Genomic DNA, 17,547 nt, shown 5'->3' on the forward strand with positions numbered 1-17,547 from the left:
TCCATACTAGTCTATGTACACAGCCGTTGCTATGTCATCGCTTTGCAGGATTGCACGGGTGTGGTTGTCGCAGATTACTGCATGCATATCAACGGAATTAGCCAGCAAAAATAGGCGAAATACACATGTTATTCATACGTTCGTCTTGTCTTCTTGAAACGCGTTTTTTCATTTTCTATTTTGTGTGTTAGCTCGTGTTTTCTGTTGACCATTTTATTGCTGAACATGTTGAAATTATAGTCGCTGGGAGTTATCCCACAGTTGGAGTGTCTCAAATTCCAAACTGTGCACTGTACCGTTCTTAAATGAACGTGTCCACTAGATGGCAATAAGCAACTTGTTTTTCAGTGTCAGGGCTCTCTTGCTTCCAGTAGGTGCAGTGCCGTCTAAGATTGCTGGAGGCAGTGTGTCTCCCTTATTGTTCGGGTAGCGAAACTCTGTGTGAATCTGCTACTAGTTTCAATGTAATCCCGTATCCACAGGCAGTCGGTCCGACATGGCGACCGTGCAGAAGCCTTGCTTCGCAACAACCAACATCTGATTTCCTAAACGTTGCGACTGTGTTCTCAAGGGGGAGCGGAAACTACAGTAACACAGTAAAAAAATCGTACACGTGGAATATCTGCGGATTTTACGGAAAGGGTAAGCGAATTGACTCGTTGGATTTTCTTGTGAAGAAAATAGCCTTGTATAAGTTCTCAGAGGGACGATTAGTGCTAGCTAAGTCTTTGATCACCAACCACCTGGGATTCCTTTCCGGTGCGACCTTGTCTGTGATTTTAAATAGCCGCTTTATGAAAGCAGTTGTTTGAACTGTGTTGTTGGCTTGTGACATGTTGATACGACTGTAAAAAAACAAACACACGGTGTATCAAGGAAAGCAAGGTGACTGTATTTTGCCGGTTAAAATTCAATTTAAGGCAGAACGGGGATGAACCTCCAATAGGGCTACTTTATCATAAAGACGGAAAGGGCAAACGCAAGCGGACATTTGTAATGTACGTCTATTGCTAGAATCAGAATGATAGGATAAGAAAAGGTATTTCTCCTTCCAACAGATGTCACGTATCACTCGCCCGAAGCATTCCATGCATTATGAATACATTTGATCGGAGTGAGTGAATGAATGTGTGAGCTCGTGTCTTGGCTGTTTTTCACACTCCTGTACATTGAGGCTGAGAAATGAAATCGGAGAAAATACTAGGCTGTACAGTGGTTCAGTTCTAGCTATCAGTTACGTTTGCTTGACTGCCTGGAAGGTTTGTTGGTCAGTGACATTTGCGTTATACGACTGCAGTTTTTTAATCAACTGAACGATTTGACGGTAGTCATGATCTAGTTTAGTTATTGTTATGTTGAATGTGCGTAAAATGTTGATGTGGATGGTTGGCATGGCACAGTAGGTCCCCAACGCTGAATGAGGTGTCACACATTTATTATTAATAATAACCTCGAATACCGTGTTGCTTCAGTTTAAAAGTTTGTACTGTACGTCGTATGCGGATCCACGTAGCTACAGTGGTAACCTTGTGGATACACGCAGCACTGTATGTTACCACGCCAATTTACTCTAGCCTACTGCCATAGTAACCCAAAAGGATTGCTCTGCTATATCCCGGCGTTACTTAAACCAGATTTTGTCAGTGGTCCATTCCAGTGAGCAGCCTCGTGAAATAGCATACATTTCCGACATCTCTGTTTTTTATGCGACTATAGTTATTTATATTTTCGCGTGTGTTTTTCTTGTAGTTATATGGCAATGGCAACAACAGTGTATACACTTGGAAATTTATTTTATTTTTATCTGTCTGAAAATAAGCGAAGTAGTCAAGAGAAAGCTACTGCGCAGCATTCTTTACCAGGACGAGAGTAGGCACCTCTGTCAGGTCACAAAACTTGTATTAGGGTTATAACCGACAAAAAGAATCCCCATAATGTCTGTCTTTGCTACAGTCATTTGGACGAAATTTGGAGAAATATGTGCGAATGATTTTTTGTGACTTGGTGTTTTTGGGAGGAAACTATGTGAGGGTCAGTTCCTTGTCTAGGTTTACCGCTGTGTCTTACTGTTCCAAAGGTCCAAACGATTTCCAAAGTGAGATAAAAATTTGTGCTGCATGTATCTTTGCCTTTGCCTTTGACTTTATGGAAATAAACGCCTGATATTTCTTTACGTATTTTACAAAAAAAAAAATATATATATTTATTACAATATTATTTCGTTTTCGTTTTCTAAGCGTGTTGTGGGCATTGAGTAACTAATGTGTGACTAAAAAAAATTCACTTTCAGTGCAGTTTTAATTCTAAAAATAAAAAATTAATAAAATCACCTTGAATTAATTGCTTATGAGCTGAGGACAAAGGGCATTTTTAATTGTTAATCGGGCTCTCCAGTCTGACTACCGCTATGTTTGTTCCAAACGGCCGAGCCTCCTGTGCTCTAAACACGACTGTGTGGCAGACAATGTGTTAACCTGGGCAGGCAGAACCTGAACATGTGGACAGGAAAAAAAACAGGCATCTGTGAGTTTATTTTAGGCATTGCCCCCTCTTTAGCTCTTTGTAAACAATGGAGATATCACCATTACAGTACAGTCCCTGTAACGTTTCGGCGAGTAGAACATGTTGAAATCAGACCTGGGTGTTCAGTTGTTTTACAGTTACAGGGGAGTGCCTGTCCTCCTTTTTCTATTTGCTTAGGACCAGGTTTAGTCTCAGAAGAATGCCCTGGTATCACGCTGAGCTGTTTGAAAGTGCATTAAAGAGGAGGCAGCTCGACACTTTGAGTGTCTTTGTGCGTTAGCTCTGGCCCTTCAGCCCGGCCCCAGGAACAGTGTAGCTCTGGCCACTTCTGAGGGTGCAGGAACAGAAGAGCTCTCTGTCACACACACTGACCTCTCCTCCGTGGCTTTGAGTCTGACTACCAACTGGCAGCTCTTCGCCTGCTTGCCTGCTTCTGTTTCGAATAGGATAACCGTTCTCGGTATTTGACTTGCGTTTGGTTTGTTTCCCTGCTTTCTCTTCCAAAAAAGTGCCTGTGCCTTGCTCTGTATTTAAATCCTTCTCTTTTCACTTCAGCTTGTAAATGAAGCTTAAAAAAACAGAAAGGTAAAGTTGCTCAAGTTTATTAAAACTTGGCATTTTTCACACCTTTCAGCAGCTACATGATGCTGGTTTGCATTAATCTCTGGGGAGGATTCTTATCTGCCAGTGTTGCAGGGCATTTTCATTTTCTGATGAAAACAGCTGCCTTTTGTTCTCGTGAGTAAGTTGGTGTGGTGGTGAGGTTGGCTGTTTAAGGATATGCAGGGGACTGAAACCCAACCCCTCCCGGATGGGCATGGAGGCTGCGGCCTGCGCTCCTGCTCTCTCTCCTCGCGGCGTAATGAGAGCCAGCTGTGTAATTTGTGAGTGTGTGTGTTTGGGGGTGGGTGGGGGGGGGGGGTGCTCTACACTGAGGGAGCTGTGACTCTGTTCCAGCCCAAATGCTCAGCCAGCTCCCTGCACTCCTCAGCACAACTCTCCTCTTTGTTTAAAGCACAAAGTAAAGCAGCAAGCCAAGGCTGTGTCCTGCTGGGGGATATCACTGTGCTCTCTGCAGTGTCTTAGCTTAGCTGTGTTTCTCTGTCTCGGATGTGTTGCTGTACCTCTGATGTGTTGCTCTGCCTCAGGTGTGTTGCTCTGCCTCCGGTGTGTTGCTGTACCCCAGGTGCGTTGCTCTACTTCAGGTGTGTTTCTCTGCCCCAGGTGTGTTGCTCTGTCTCAGGTGTGATCCTCTACCTCAGGTGCGCTGCTCTACTTCAGGTGTGTTGCTCTGCCCCAGGTGTATTGCTCTGTCTCAGGTGTGTTGCTCTACCTCAGGTGTGTTGCTCTGTCTCAGGTGTGTTGCTCTACCTCAGGTGTGTTGCCCTGCCTCAGGTGTGTTGCCCTGCCTCAGGTGTGTTGCCCTGCCTCAGGTGTGTTGCTCTGCCTCAGGTGCGTTGCTCAGTCCCACTGTGTTCTGATGCATCCCAGGTTAGCCAGGTTGTCCCTTCCCCTGGAGCCGCTTGGCTGAGCATTAATAAGAGCGTGCCGGTCCTTTCCGTATGCGGGCTGACGCTGCCCGATCCTGGGTCCTCTTAGCCCTGTGCGCGTATCGGAGGTGGCGGGGCAGAAAGGAGCCAAGCTTCGCCTGGAATAAATCTCCGTCGTTGGACCTGTCCCGCCCGACTTGCACGCCAGCCAGCGTTTCCAACGGCCTTTAGTCAGCGAGGCGATCCTGTGCGCGGAACGTGACGAGGAGCTGGCATCGCCCAGGTGAAGTTTTTGGAAGAAACCAAACCAGGACACGCCGGAGAGCACTCGGTGTGGTTGGGCGGGTCCAGCTCGTCCCGCCTCATTATCGCGCTAATCGGAGTGAAGTGGGGCGGCGGCTGGCGGGTTCATCGATGCGCTCTATTAAGCTCTGTGTTTTTGTTTTTTGGGACAGGCCGTGTACTCGGGTCTTAGTGGGTTTTCACAGATTTTCTTCTTGTCTTTTCACAGTTGTGAAGGAAGGGCTTAATCTGTTTTTAGCACATTTTCTTTCTGCGAATGTCGCCTCCTGTTTTGCTGACGGAATTCATCACGTTAAATATTTTGAGCCGCTTTCGGGGATGCGACTGCTCATATTTAATTCATTAAAGGAGTGCGGAGGTGGGATCGGAGGGTGAGAATTTGAAATACGAGGAGGCCACCCAACCGAGACACCTGCCTCATTAGAACATGCTGTTTAAATATGTATGTCGCTCAAGGAACAGAGTTAGGCTAATTGGCGTCTGGAACATGTAATTGTGTGTGTGTGTGTGTGTGCACGTGTGTGTGTGCGTGCGTGCGTCCGTGCGTGTGTGTGCGCTCTGAGGTCTTGGAATTTGTATTCCTTGTGCTGCTCAATTTGCTGGTCAGAGGGTGAGGATAATTAAACTCAGGCATTTGGATCTTCCTGCTTTGTCTAGACCTGGGACGTTGCAACAAAACACACTCCTGGACTTTAACTGTGAAAGGCTTTCCGTTTGTTTAATGTCAGCGAAGCAATGTTTAAATACATTTTCCGTTTGTCATAGATAAACCCTGACGGCACTTTAATTGGCTGCCGTAAACACTTGAAAGTGCCTGGCGGTACAGAGCGAATGGGGTTTCAGAGCCCCAGGGCAAACCGGTCGGGTCCGTGAGAGTTTGTTGGCGGTTCTGTCTTCCTGTGCTGTCCACAGCGCAGCCAACCCTGTGGCCTGTTTAGGCAGGCTTTGCACTCTCCCAGACTTCACTGCAGCCGTGCGCTGGTTACAGTTACGGTTAGCATGGATGGATGGATGGATGTGTAAGGAGAGTGAAATGTGGTCGGGCAGCATCTCGAGGCCTGCGGCACAGGGGCAGGTTTAGCGAGACGGCCTGTCATTAGCAGCTAATGAACAGCAACTACGGACCACTATGTAATTAAGCGTCCTTTTATAAAAGGCCCTTGGGTTGTGGATCGGGGCACCTGCTTTAAAACAGCTGCAGGGCTGCTGTGTGAAGCGCTCCTTCACAGAGAAATCACAGAGGAGAGGAGAGGAGAGGAGAGGAGAGGAGAGGAGGGTGGAGAGCCAGAGGGGAGGTGCAGGAGGGGAGGTGCAGGGCACGCCTTGTTAAATCTTCCTCTGTGGAGGCGCTCTGCTTTTATAGGTTACCGTTTTGGCTGTGGGCCAGGTTTGGGAACCACCAGAGGAGAGAAGAGGAGTCCTGGGCTGGAAGTGCAGTGTGGGGTTTTTTTTTTTTTTTGTGGCAAAATTCGTTGGAAAGGTGTGGGGTATCTGTGCAGTCCCAAACCTGTTCCACTTGTCCCTGCTCTAGCACCTTTGTGCTCCAGATGAATTATCACTCCTTTTGTGGGCGTATTGAGAGAGGCATTAGTTGTACAGGAAACCAGAATACAGATGTAGCCAGCTATCTTGGAGTAGTGTGCATTCGCGTCTTAAATCTGAAGCGTAGTCAAGGGTGCCGGTGTTCAGTAAACCTCTGTGTATGAGAACTGGCCTAGGATCAGCAGGTTAGGTCTAGGTTGGGCTAGGTTTAACCTTGTAGCATAGTCAGGTTTTGTTGATCTTATTTTCCCCCAAGGAGTAAAGCAAAGTTTTATGCTTTACATATGTCTTAACAACACCTTCAGGTTTACATACAAAATGTTATTCCTAGTTTTGGAATAATTAGAAATTCTTAATAAGAGAGGCCCTTAATTTCATTACAGATCCATAAAAAAATTAGTTGGTTAAATGGTATTCGTAAGCCTTGGCTATTGGATTTGATATGTTCAAATGTGGCTTCTCATATTAGTCTGCTTCATACTGTATAGCTGGACTTGGTCTGTGGAGAGCTGTGGGTAGAGGGAATGTTTATCCAGCTGCTAATTGTAGAGCTGTGCTGTACTTATGTAGCTATTTGTACCTGTTGACCCAGATTCAGTTTTTCTCTTTGACCTGATTTTCCTGATTCCCAAAGAGGGAATAACTGCTAAAGCTGAAGAATATCAAAGTGGTGTACCCCTGGAAACACAAAGCTGCTGAACAAGCTGCTTTTGGAGTTACTTTAAACACATTTTCTTGCTTTAAACTGTGATCCCCAAATGTCTCCATGCCTAACACCGTAAATCGGCTAGTCATCAGAAAATTCTATAAGTTTCAGAAATAACCATCATTGCTCATAAAAACTGTCTGGGCCAATCAAAGAACATACAAAATACCGAAGTATTGAAAAGTCCCAGAGAAAGGGAACTATCACTTTAATGTACTTAAGAATATCTACGTTGTATCGTCATTTGCTGAAAGATATTTAGATGGTCTTTAAAGTGGTAAAGGATGTTTCTATCATCTTTGAGCTGTTCTGTTGATGGCTTCCATAAAGGTTGATTCTGCCAATGAATTTGGGGATTGTTTGCAGCTTAAGTGACAGCTCTGTTCACCTCTGCTGGCAAACAGGTGAAACAGGTAGCTGCATCATGGAGTGACGTATCTTGGAACACTCTGTGCCCAGACAGGAAGCCTATCTGCCTCTCCAGTGGAACCTGAAATTGACCTCTGGGCACATTGTCATTTTCAGTGAGTCATACACTTTTTATATTTACTATACACTGGGAAAATAGCTTTATGAGTGTGATGGAAATGTACCAAACTGGTAGAGCGAGCCGGATAAAGAGCTGGGTGGAGAGAGAAAGGGGTGATTTTGCCAGTTAGGGGAGATGGAAGAATAAATGGATGTGCTGGTGAGTGATTTCAGAGGCATTTTCACTGACTTTAATAGGTATTTGCATACGTGACACATTGGCCTGAAAACCAAAATCTGCCACTGTTGGATTTCCTGTGTCATATGAACAGTACTGTGGTGCGTTACCCACTGCTGCTAGTGCTCCTGATACACTGTACCTGTAGTCACGGGAGCTGGGGTGTACACACCACGCAAGGTTTCAAATGGGGGAGTGTGTAAGTTTGAGCTCTTCAGGGTGTGGGTGAAAAAGACGCTGCATTCCGTATCCCATCATGCTCCTTCATTCACTTCACTACACACTCCCCACAGAATGAATGCTTTCCTCAACCGCCAACTTAAGGGATGTACCAAATGGGAGTGGAACATTGGAGAGATGTAGTCCACAGCATGTACACTCTACCAGGGAGATGTGTGAGCTCATATCCTGGAATCCTTTCAGTGCAAAGCAGTGGGATTGAGTGTTTTATTGCTTGTGCTGTGATGCCCCCGTTTTTCTGACCATATGCTCAGTGGTTCCATCTTCTGACCCTTTTTATGGGCAAGTGCACTTACTGTTACCCAACCCAACAAATGTGGTGTGTTGTTAGAAGTGCAATTTCAAATACACGTGTTTCTAATATTTGAATATGACTCCTTTTTTTGGCGGTGCGATTGTCTGTGTTCTAATTAGGCTCCATTTTGCCATGTACAAGCTGCTCTCAGATGTGTAGGGGCTGGGTTGTGATAACAGGCACACCATCTGCCAGGTTACCCCATATCGCCATTCCCCAACATATTGTGTTGCCTCTTGTTTCACTAATGGGCTTCTTTCCTTGCTAGCAAGCAGGTTACTGTATAAATGTGTTCTTTGCCGCTAGCCAAGTCATTAAATAATTACACAAACATGACTTCTGCATCGCATAGCTAGCATTACCGAGTGAGTTTCACTAATGTTTACCTTATGGTATGTGTGTCGCGTCATTTGAAGAAGGCCATAGGTCAAAACGTAGTGTGCGTGCATGCATGCACGTGTGTGCGTGCGTGCGTGTGTGCGTGTTTGTGTGCATGCATGCATGCATTTGTTTGTGTGTGTGTGTGAGTGTGTGTGCGCGTACGGTGGTGCGCGTGTGTGTATTAGTTGTATATGCATGTTTGTGTATGCAAATAAGGCACTGGGGCCAGATGTTGGAGTTTGTCTCCTCTCAAAGCTCGTTCTCTCACATGGAATGTCAGCGCTTCTGTGTCGTCATTAAAATGTCTCAGCTTGCCCAATCCCCTCAGGGGGAGGGAAATGTGACCGTTTGGGGTGTCTGCTGGCAGTGTGCGAAGATCCAGCAGGGACAACCTGCCCCACCGCCAGGAGTTTCAGGTAGAGCAAGACTTTCCCACAGTGCCTGGCCCCGCCCCCTGCCCTACCTGGCCCCGGCAAACCCTGCCTGGCCCTGCCTCTCACTGCAGGTGTGAGGAATGAGACTCGGGTGAGCCTGTATGGCCAGCCAGAGAGCAGCTGGGCCTATGTACTGAATATTCAGTATGCATTCAGGTGTGCTGATTTCACCTCTATGCTTAAGGAACGGCTTGTTCCTTAAATGGGGCCTGGTGGAGGAGGCAGAGAAGGGTTAAGGCTGGGAAATGGCAGCGATTATTTTGTGTGCTTCTGCTCTGATACTGACATCTGTTATTTCCAGGGAGACTAACAGAATGTGTGGCCTTCAGTGATGTTTGTGTCTGAATGCTTACATTTACCTCTTGGTTATTTGGGTGCATTTACTCCCCACAGTCATATAATTTATTACTTCTTTCCCCAGTGAACCTTTATGTAACTGGGAAGGTCAGCTGGTTTACAGTGACATCATGCAAATCTGTGTGACTAGGGAACTGAAGGGATTGCATAGCTAATTAACTCTAATTGGGATGATTAGGTAGCCAGATGTAGAGCCCATTTGGGAGTTTTGACCTGGGTACCAGGGGTGACACCCCTTACTGTTTGATAATGGGGCCTTTAATTACCACTGTCAGCTGGGAGCTCGGTTTAATGTCTCACATGAAGAGCAGAACCTCGTACAGCACAGTATCCTCATCACTGTGGGGCTTGTTTTTGCCTTCTTTGCTTATTGGCCTTCTTGCGCCACTTTCAGTATAGATTTGGTTTTCCCAGGAGGTCTCCCATGAAATAACTATTTCAGACTGTAGAAATGGCAGAAAAAGCCAGAATGGAGAACAAAGGCTTAGGCCAGTGGACGAATATTTGAGGTTACCTGCTTCTTAAGCCTGTGTGGCAAGGAGTTGTTATAGGCCATCATATAGCAGATGTTCATTGCAGACATAAGATGCAGTTAAAGCTGGCCTCTGGTCCATCAGTTAAAGCTGGCCTCTGGTCCGTCAGTTAAAGCTGGCTGGCAGCTCTCTAAGGCTTGTGTTTTTTTTAGAGCCGGGTCTTGGGTTGATATCACTGCTGTGGAATGTGTGGTAAACATTGTCAACCTTGCCCAGCCTGGTGGGGGGTGGGGGGTTTGCGGAATGTGTTTTGCAAAAAAAAGGGGGGTGTGGGTGGGCAGGGTTCTGCATCTCAGCTCACAGTAACTGTGCCACCACTAACGGGGGGGGGGGGGGGGGGCTCCCACTCGCTCCCACTCGCTCCCACTCGCTCCCACTCGCTCCCACTCGCTCCTTGGATTCTTCTGTCATTAGAGGTCCAGCTTGCTGATCATTGACATGATGCATTTCCAGTTTCCTGTGTCTTTGACCACAGTCTCATAGAAGACAATCTGTGTGACCACATTCTTTCAGTATTACACCCATATGACTTAGCTCCCCTCAGATGAGCCTGTATGACTAAACTCTCTCCGTGTGACTGCCTGTATCACCGGTGGGCCTGGTGTGCAGAGAGGAGGGATGGAATACTGATCTTGAATCTACTGGTGCTTCTGCGGGGACACCTTTGTCAGAGCCTATTTGGTTTCTGCTATAGAGCAGACGCGGCTTGGCTCGCGGTCAGTATTTCACCCTGACAGTGAGGCTGAGGTTGAAAGTGACCCTGAGGTTGACACGGTAGTTTAAGAACCTCCTTTCCAGTATGGCTCTGTTCCTACTGAAATACTGACTGAATACTATGACATAAACTTCCCCCTTCTGAGAAATCACACTGGGGAAGCTTTCAGCGCATGGATAACAATGTTAAGCTGCCAGACCATTTGCAACGGCTGTGATTCATATATACATTTAATAATAATAGATATTTGAGGCCAATGTTATGTTTCTACAGTGTACACATTAACAGCCTATAAACCTGTAAGTCAGCTCAGTAGAGTGCTATATAATTTTTCTATGGGTTTTTACTTGGTGTGCCAGTAGAAGGGTTGAGTAAATACAATGCTCTTCATAGGCAGGAGAATATACTCCAAATAAGGTCCAAGAATCTGACGAATTTGTGTATGTTACCGAAGTATTGTATCACAGTGACTCTAACATGAAGCCATAGCCGTCAGTGTTATTGCGATCTCCATGGAGACGAGTCTGAGGCGGCACCATGGTGATGCGACGGAGCTCGTCTTGCATGTGGTGTTCCGTGTCTGGGCTATTGTGGTGCGCCAGTCAGCTGGAGTGCAAGCTGTGAGAAATGTAGGCCTATTCGGTTTCACATCTGTTTTGCTTCACTCGAGATTCACGCTGTCGTTCCACTGTTGAATCGCTGTTCCCCAAAGTCCAGATACGGTGCTTATTAATCCTGTGAGCAAGCAGCCTACTTAAGGCAGACTGCTGATTTCTTTAAAAAATGGGACCGAAACCTGACATGAAAAGATCTCAACAAACTGCTCTTCTTTCTGGTAGGGCGCTGTGACTTGAGGTCACATTACAGTCCTGCCTGGTCTGCACTGCATGTACAGACATGTCAGCTCGCTCAGCGCTATTCTTCCCCCCACGTTTTTAGAGCAGGAATTCTAGCCACTCTTGTTTTTCAGGGGCAGACCTCTGCTCTGTGTTTTCAGAACTGTTGCAGTAGCAGTAGCACGTCTGTATTGGGGAAATATATGGTCAGATTGAGGGAGGGGCCACTCTGCTTCCTGTTCTGAATAAATTTGCTCTAAGGTAAATTTTCCTTTGGGTGTAGATCCTTGGGTTGCCTTGGAAACACTCGTCCTGCAGGGTTTAAAAAAACAAAAAAAATCCCACTGCTCCTCAGGCTCGTACTTTGGACTCACGCAGCCAGCACCTTGAATCAATCAGGCTAACAGATTAGCGCAGGTGAGTGAATCCCCCTCCCCCGGGGCTCTCTGCGCAGCCTGTTGGCTGAGAGCGAAACTCTTTCCTTCCTAATGATGTGGAGCTCCCGCTGCTGGGCTTATCTTCAGCTCTCTGCTCTGCGAAAGACGCCAGCGTGCGCAGACATGACAGGAGGAAACGTCCTCTACCGTGCTCTGTGTAAATGAGTCTGCTGAGCTGACTCTGTGTGAATGAGTCTGCTGAGCTGACTCTGTGTAAATGAGTCTGCTGAGCTGACTCTGTGTGAATGAGTCTGATGAGCTGACTCTGTGTGAATGAGTCTGCTGAGCTGACTCTGTGTGAATGAGTCTGCTGAGCTGACTCTGTGTGAATGAGTCTGCTGAGCTGACTCTGTGTGTGGATGAGTCTGCTGAACTGACTCCGTGTGAATGAGTCTGCTGAGCTGACTCTGTGTGTGAATGAGTCTGCTCAACTGACTCCATGTGAATGAGTCTGTGCTCAGTGTGGGCCTTTTTTTGTGAGCCTTTGCTGAACAGACTCTGTGGTCAGGGTGGATAGGACTGTGCTTGAGTTACTGACTCTGTAATGACTCCAATAGGCTGTCAGTGCAGGTGATTCAGCGCAGGCGAGTCTGTGCTTTAGTTACTGACCCCTCTGTGGCACTGCTCCCCCAGGCTGACTCCAGGCTGCCACAGGGACGATGGTGGAGCCGGAGCCAAGACTGACTGCAGGCCAGCGGCTGGGCGCTCAGGAAAGTCTGGGGATCAGCACCCTGGATCCGGGCCACAAGCCCCCCGCCATGCCCCCGGGGCGCCAGGTCTCCGTCCGAGTGCACCTGCTGGATGACACGGAGGAGGTCTTCGACGTCTCGGTGAGTCCTGCTGGCTCCTCTATTCAGGGTAGGGGGGGAAGGGTCTGCTTTAGTTTTATGAAACAAGAGCAAAAATGGAGGAATCTCTTCCCCTTTACTGTCGAGCCTTGCTTAGCTGTTCGATCGGCCTCTCTCTGCTGCGGAGGACCTGCCTGCGAAGCAGTGGATTTTATGCCGGAGGCAGCCTGTTGTTACGGGCAACCGGTGTCATGGAAACCAAATTAAACTTCAAGGTGCTCCTTGCATGAATGGGTCCGAAGAACGATTAGTCTAATTGTGTCAACATGCCGCTGCCCTGCCTTTCAGTCGCTTTTCATATCTCCTGGCTGGGAGAGGAGTCAACGGGGGGAGCACCGCTGCCACTTTCCTTTGGTCAAGGATATGTGTGTGTCACACGATAGTGTGTGTGTGTGTGCGTGCGCGCGTGCGTGCATGTGCGTGTGCATGTGTGTGCGCGCACATGCGCACAGCAGTAGTTCTGGCAGCACAAGCTGAGTTTGTCAGGGGAACGGTGCATGTTTGCTGAATGATTTGTTGTTGTGAATGATACCTCACCTCCCGATTAAAATGCAGCCCTCAAGAACTCCACGTTATTGCTGAAATATTAAGTGAATAATTTAGGCACTGTTAGCTTCTGACATATGGGGGTTCTGGGAATTGTAGTGATTTTTTTAGGGGAGTGGAATGTCCTGGAATGAGGTAGCAAGTGCTTCTAATGGTGGCCTGGGGGGTGCTGATGCAGGGAACGCGAACCAGCATAGTCCTCCAAGAACCACAGGGGCTGATGGGAAGGATTTTGTGGAAGGGCTGCCTGGCAGCTCCCGCTCTGATTGGCTAGCTATGGAGATGGCGGAGGGTGATGGCGCTCCCTTGTCCCGCCCACGCCAGTGTGACTGTGTCCGCTTCTGAAACATGGACGCCGGAGGGTGGCTGACTGACTGCTGAATACTTCTTTAGTTTGTATGGGAGGTGTTTCCACACTTACAGACAGCGCTAGCACCCCACCCTCCACCCCCCCAAAAACAAAAGGAGGGCTGGAATACCTGCGAGTGCTCAGCCTGCGAGCAGCTCTTACGCCCCACAGTGCTCTGTCCCTCCCCAGTCAGAGTGTATGTGAAATAAATCCTAATGATTCACTTTGGGGTTCGCTGCAGTCCCCCCACAGCCCAGTGTACTGCGCATTCAGTTTCTCCCCTCTCCAAACACATGGAAGTGGCTTTTGTTCTTTCATCGAAGGTCTTTGATTGAAAGCGCCCTCAGGTGCGTCGGCGACTCGGCGGAAGTAATGGGACGGTGCTGACGGGACCGGTGGAATACCGCCTGTCCTCCGCCGAGCGTCTGGGGGACTGCCGATGGGAAACGGGGATTGGTGATGAAAGGACCAGCGATGCTCAGGTTTTTGGAAAGAGTTCCCTTTTCATCCATCAGTCAGTCAGTCAGGTTCCACTCCTCATTCTGAGCACGACTAAAAGGGCTTTACGCACACCGAGCGTCACTGAGGCTGTGAGGATCAGCCGGGGAATGATAATGAGGGAGAGACTGCGTGGCCTCGTGTAGCGCCCGCGCTACTACATCCTGCCGAGAAACGGCCCACAAACAGCCAAGGGAAAACACCGTAGCGTCTTTACATCATCTGACTGCAGCGCATTCTGAAACGCATCTTTCATACACAAGTTCTGCAACCCTGGGGAGCCACAGGGGTCAGTCAACTGGTTTTGGGTTTCAAAAAAAAAAGGCAGTTTCCAGGTTATTTAATTGTGTAATCAGTGGCTTTAACTGGCCAATTAAGTGCTGACTAGCAGCACAAACCAGCCAAGCGCTGTGGCCTTCTGTGACCACAGTCACAGATCCCTGCTTTCATACATTTTAAGGCGGTACAGTTACTATACTGTATATGTATTATTTATGAAGGCCTTGTGAGTTAAATCTCTTCTGAAAGTGTGCCGTAAAGTCTTAAGATCGGCATGGAAACCGTGTGACAGCAGTCGGCCCGGTCCTCAGACGCTCGGCGAGGAGGCGGAGCTCCGCTGTCATCACGGGAGAGCGATCCCGAGCCAAATTCGAGATCAAAGCCCCGTGTAACTGGAGTTAACCACGCCACTGCTGTGAGCCGGGGCCGCAGACAAATAATATTCCACTTTTAAGGAGGACCGAAAAAAAAACATGAAAAAGAGGGATGAAAGATCCCCTCTCTCCCTCTCAGGGGAGTCTGGAAGCGCAGAGGCATCGGAGGGAAAATCATAAATGTGTAAACGAAAAGCCCTCCGGGACTCCCCAGTGCCCTTTCCTCAAACCGGCCTGCTCGTTCCACTGATAACTGGCCTGCGTGCCTCCTCATTTCCGCATGTCACATTTATAATAATAATAATAATAATAAAAGTAAAAATAATAATCATCATCATAATCAGAATCATAGTAGCAGGACATAGTAGGTATGTGCACTTTGTTGATTCCCTACCACCAGAAGTTTTGCAAATTTCATAATAGACATGGAAAGAGTCTATCTTGTGTACTAATGGGACTGCCTGTCAGGGGGAACAAAATTTACATGCAGACTATATCCAATGACCAGAGATGCTCGGCTCATGGAAAATCATTCAAATGTTTTGGGTGATTTTGGGTAAGGGAAAAAAATCTGGCCTCACTAGTTTTTATTTCAATTATAATTGCAGTCACGCAGGTTTCCATGTCAAACCTAATTTGGCAAGCCCGGTTTTACTAATTAGCAGTTTGATGAGATCTCTAGCTGTTGGGTGAGGTGCGCTTTGTTAGGGTAGGAGTTAAAACCTTACTGGGCGTTAGGAACAGGGTTGGGCAGCCCTGGATTAATACTTGTCCATACAAACATGACACACAGGAATGTCAGCATTTCATCTGAGAAGTAAAACCTGAACTTTTATATTTATAGTTTAATTCCGTTCCCTAAGGATGAAATGAATCATTCCTGAACACCACGCCTGTTTTTGTGTAAATACTAAATGTAGGCAAGGAAGTATCTTTTTACTTCTTTGTCCAACTGCGGTTTTGTCCGAAAGGCACATGCTATTCTGTAACTGATCAAACACCAGTTTCCTGCTGCTGAGACATTCTACACAAAATCCCCTTTCCCTGCTGCTGGAATAACAATTATTTCAAATCTTTGCTCAAGTGCCACTTTTGGTTATCTTTTCCTCTTAGACGCACCACACTGCCCACTCAGAGTTCTGGTGTTCTAACGCCCCTGGGTTTAAACAGGCCTCGCAGCTCATAAAGTTTAACGGACAGTTTTTCAAACATAAGAGCCGGTCCTGTGCTAAACAGCGCTGCTCCGCAATGCTGAATGTAAATAGCACTGCTGATGATGAACAGGAAGTGCTCGGCGACTGAACTGAGGATGTTCAGCATGGCTGTGCTCAGTGTGAGCACTGCACAGTCGTGTGCATTCAATTGGCTGAGAAATTCAGGCGGCGACCAGGTCAGAAGCAAAGGGTCATCTCATTGGTGATCTGTGAGTTAGTGCGTGCGTGCGCGCAGGTGTCCGGGTTTGTGTGGGTGCGTGTGTGTGTGTCTGTGTCTGTGTCTGTGTGTGTGTGTCTGTGTGTCTGTGTGTGTGTGTCTGTGTGTGTGTGTCTGTGTGTCTGTGTGTCTGTGTGTGTGTGTCTGTGTGTGTGTGTGTGTGTGTGTGTGTGCGTCTGTGCTCTCCTTCGTATTGCGTTGAGAACAGCATGCTTTGATGTTAGCAGCAGATGTAGCTCATTCATGTCTGAAGATGCTCTTACCAGCACACTGCCTTTCCCTCCTGTCTTTATTCTGGGTTTATTGGAAATGCACACATTTCCTGCTGCTGTACAGTAATGGAATCCGAGGCCTGCTTCTGTCATTAGCCGTTTCACTGATAATCCTACTGACAGACAGACCGACACGAATGTGTAAAATTAGCATTGTCGCTGTTGTTGTTCTTAAGCTCGCTCTTGTTCTTGTAATTGTCACTACTTCCTCCATGAGGAGTCAGACCGTCTGAAAAAAACCTGCCCCCCTGTTGGATAGAGCTGTCACGCCTCGACACTGTCACCTTGGAGACACCCCAGTGCATGCCGCAGACCTAAAAATAGACGACTTGTTTGAAATGTCTGCTTTTGTTGTTTGAAATGCCTGCTGTTATTATTGTGGTCAGCTCTTTCAGCTCCCAGAAAAATGGAAGTACGTCAATAGAAAAGGGTGAATGAACCAGTACACATATGGGAAAGTCCTCAAACAGTGACCTTTTATCAGGGCACATAAATTATTATATCCTATAATGTTAAATATGCGTATGCCTGTTCATGAAAGGGTGTGTGAGTGCTTCCACAGTGTCATGTTTGCACACTAGCATGCTGCTGTTGAACTGTCACATGTAGTCTAGAGATTTGTGATTAAACTGGCCTTTGCTGTCCATTTCACTCTTCTCACGCTTAAAACCCCATTTGGGTCAACAGGGAAGTTGCGTCCACGCAATGTCTTTACAAGGTAAAACGGAAAGAACATTTTTGCTTGTTGAGCATTTGTGCGTGTCAGCTCTGGAGCTCGCTCACCTACCCTAGCCTTTATATCCCTGGCAGCCAAGCACAACCCCAGACCCACACATTCCTGGACTCCAGTGTAATTACACCAGACACTGCCGCTTCAGGTCCTGCATAATTACACCAGACACTGCCGTTCTGGTCCTGCGTAATTACAGGTCAAAAGGTTGGGGGCATGTGATCTCTTTCGGGGTGTGTGTGAGGACGGTGAGGTGTTATTTCTGTGCCTGAATGGAGACCATGTTTTCTCGCCTGATAGCAGGGACTCTCTTCAGGGGTGCGGTGGTGGTCATGGGAACCCCAGCAGCTCAGCAGTGACGAGACTCTTTCTGTCTGCTTATGGAGCAGTGATGTGCCAATTAGGGAACCAGACTTAACCTGGAAAGGTGCAGGTTCAAATCTCAGTGCGGTTGAAATGGTGACCCATGTTTGATGTTGATATATAAATCCGAAAACTGTGGCACAGCAGTAGGTTTGCAAGTTGAATCATCTGTGTTTGATGTCCAAACCACTGGTTGCCCGGTTACATTCTGTGGTCATGGAAAACTGTCCAGACAAGGCAACGTGGCAGACGATTCCACATTGAGGGGGAATGAACTACAGGACACAGCATGATGGGAGAAAAAAAGCTTTATTTTGTAGGCATTTCTGAGAGATGGTCACTGGCGCTTTATATAATGG

The 17,547-nt window shown here is 47.3% G+C and overlaps 1 protein-coding gene across 5 annotated transcripts in view; it reads left to right on the plus strand.

The window, feature by feature from the left end:
- The first annotated feature begins 363 nt into the window (after positions 1–363).
- Positions 364–17,547, plus strand: part of LOC135240906 (FERM, ARHGEF and pleckstrin domain-containing protein 1-like) — a 90,117-nt gene continuing 72,933 nt past the window's right edge. For 2 of the 5 annotated variants that reach the window (XM_064310944.1, XM_064310945.1), the window contains exons 1-2: positions 365–642; positions 12,132–12,328. In XM_064310944.1, the coding sequence (XP_064167014.1) occupies positions 12,158–12,328 (171 nt within the window). In that variant the 5' untranslated portion in view covers positions 365–642; positions 12,132–12,157. Of the gene's footprint in view, positions 643–6,968; positions 7,089–11,459; positions 11,479–12,131; positions 12,329–17,547 lie in introns of those variants that run through there. The other 3 variants (XM_064310946.1, XM_064310948.1, XM_064310947.1) reach the window with 3 other exon arrangements.

This window comes from Anguilla rostrata, chromosome 15, assembly GCF_018555375.3.
Source record: "Anguilla rostrata isolate EN2019 chromosome 15, ASM1855537v3, whole genome shotgun sequence".
NCBI lineage: Eukaryota > Metazoa > Chordata > Actinopteri > Anguilliformes > Anguillidae > Anguilla > Anguilla rostrata.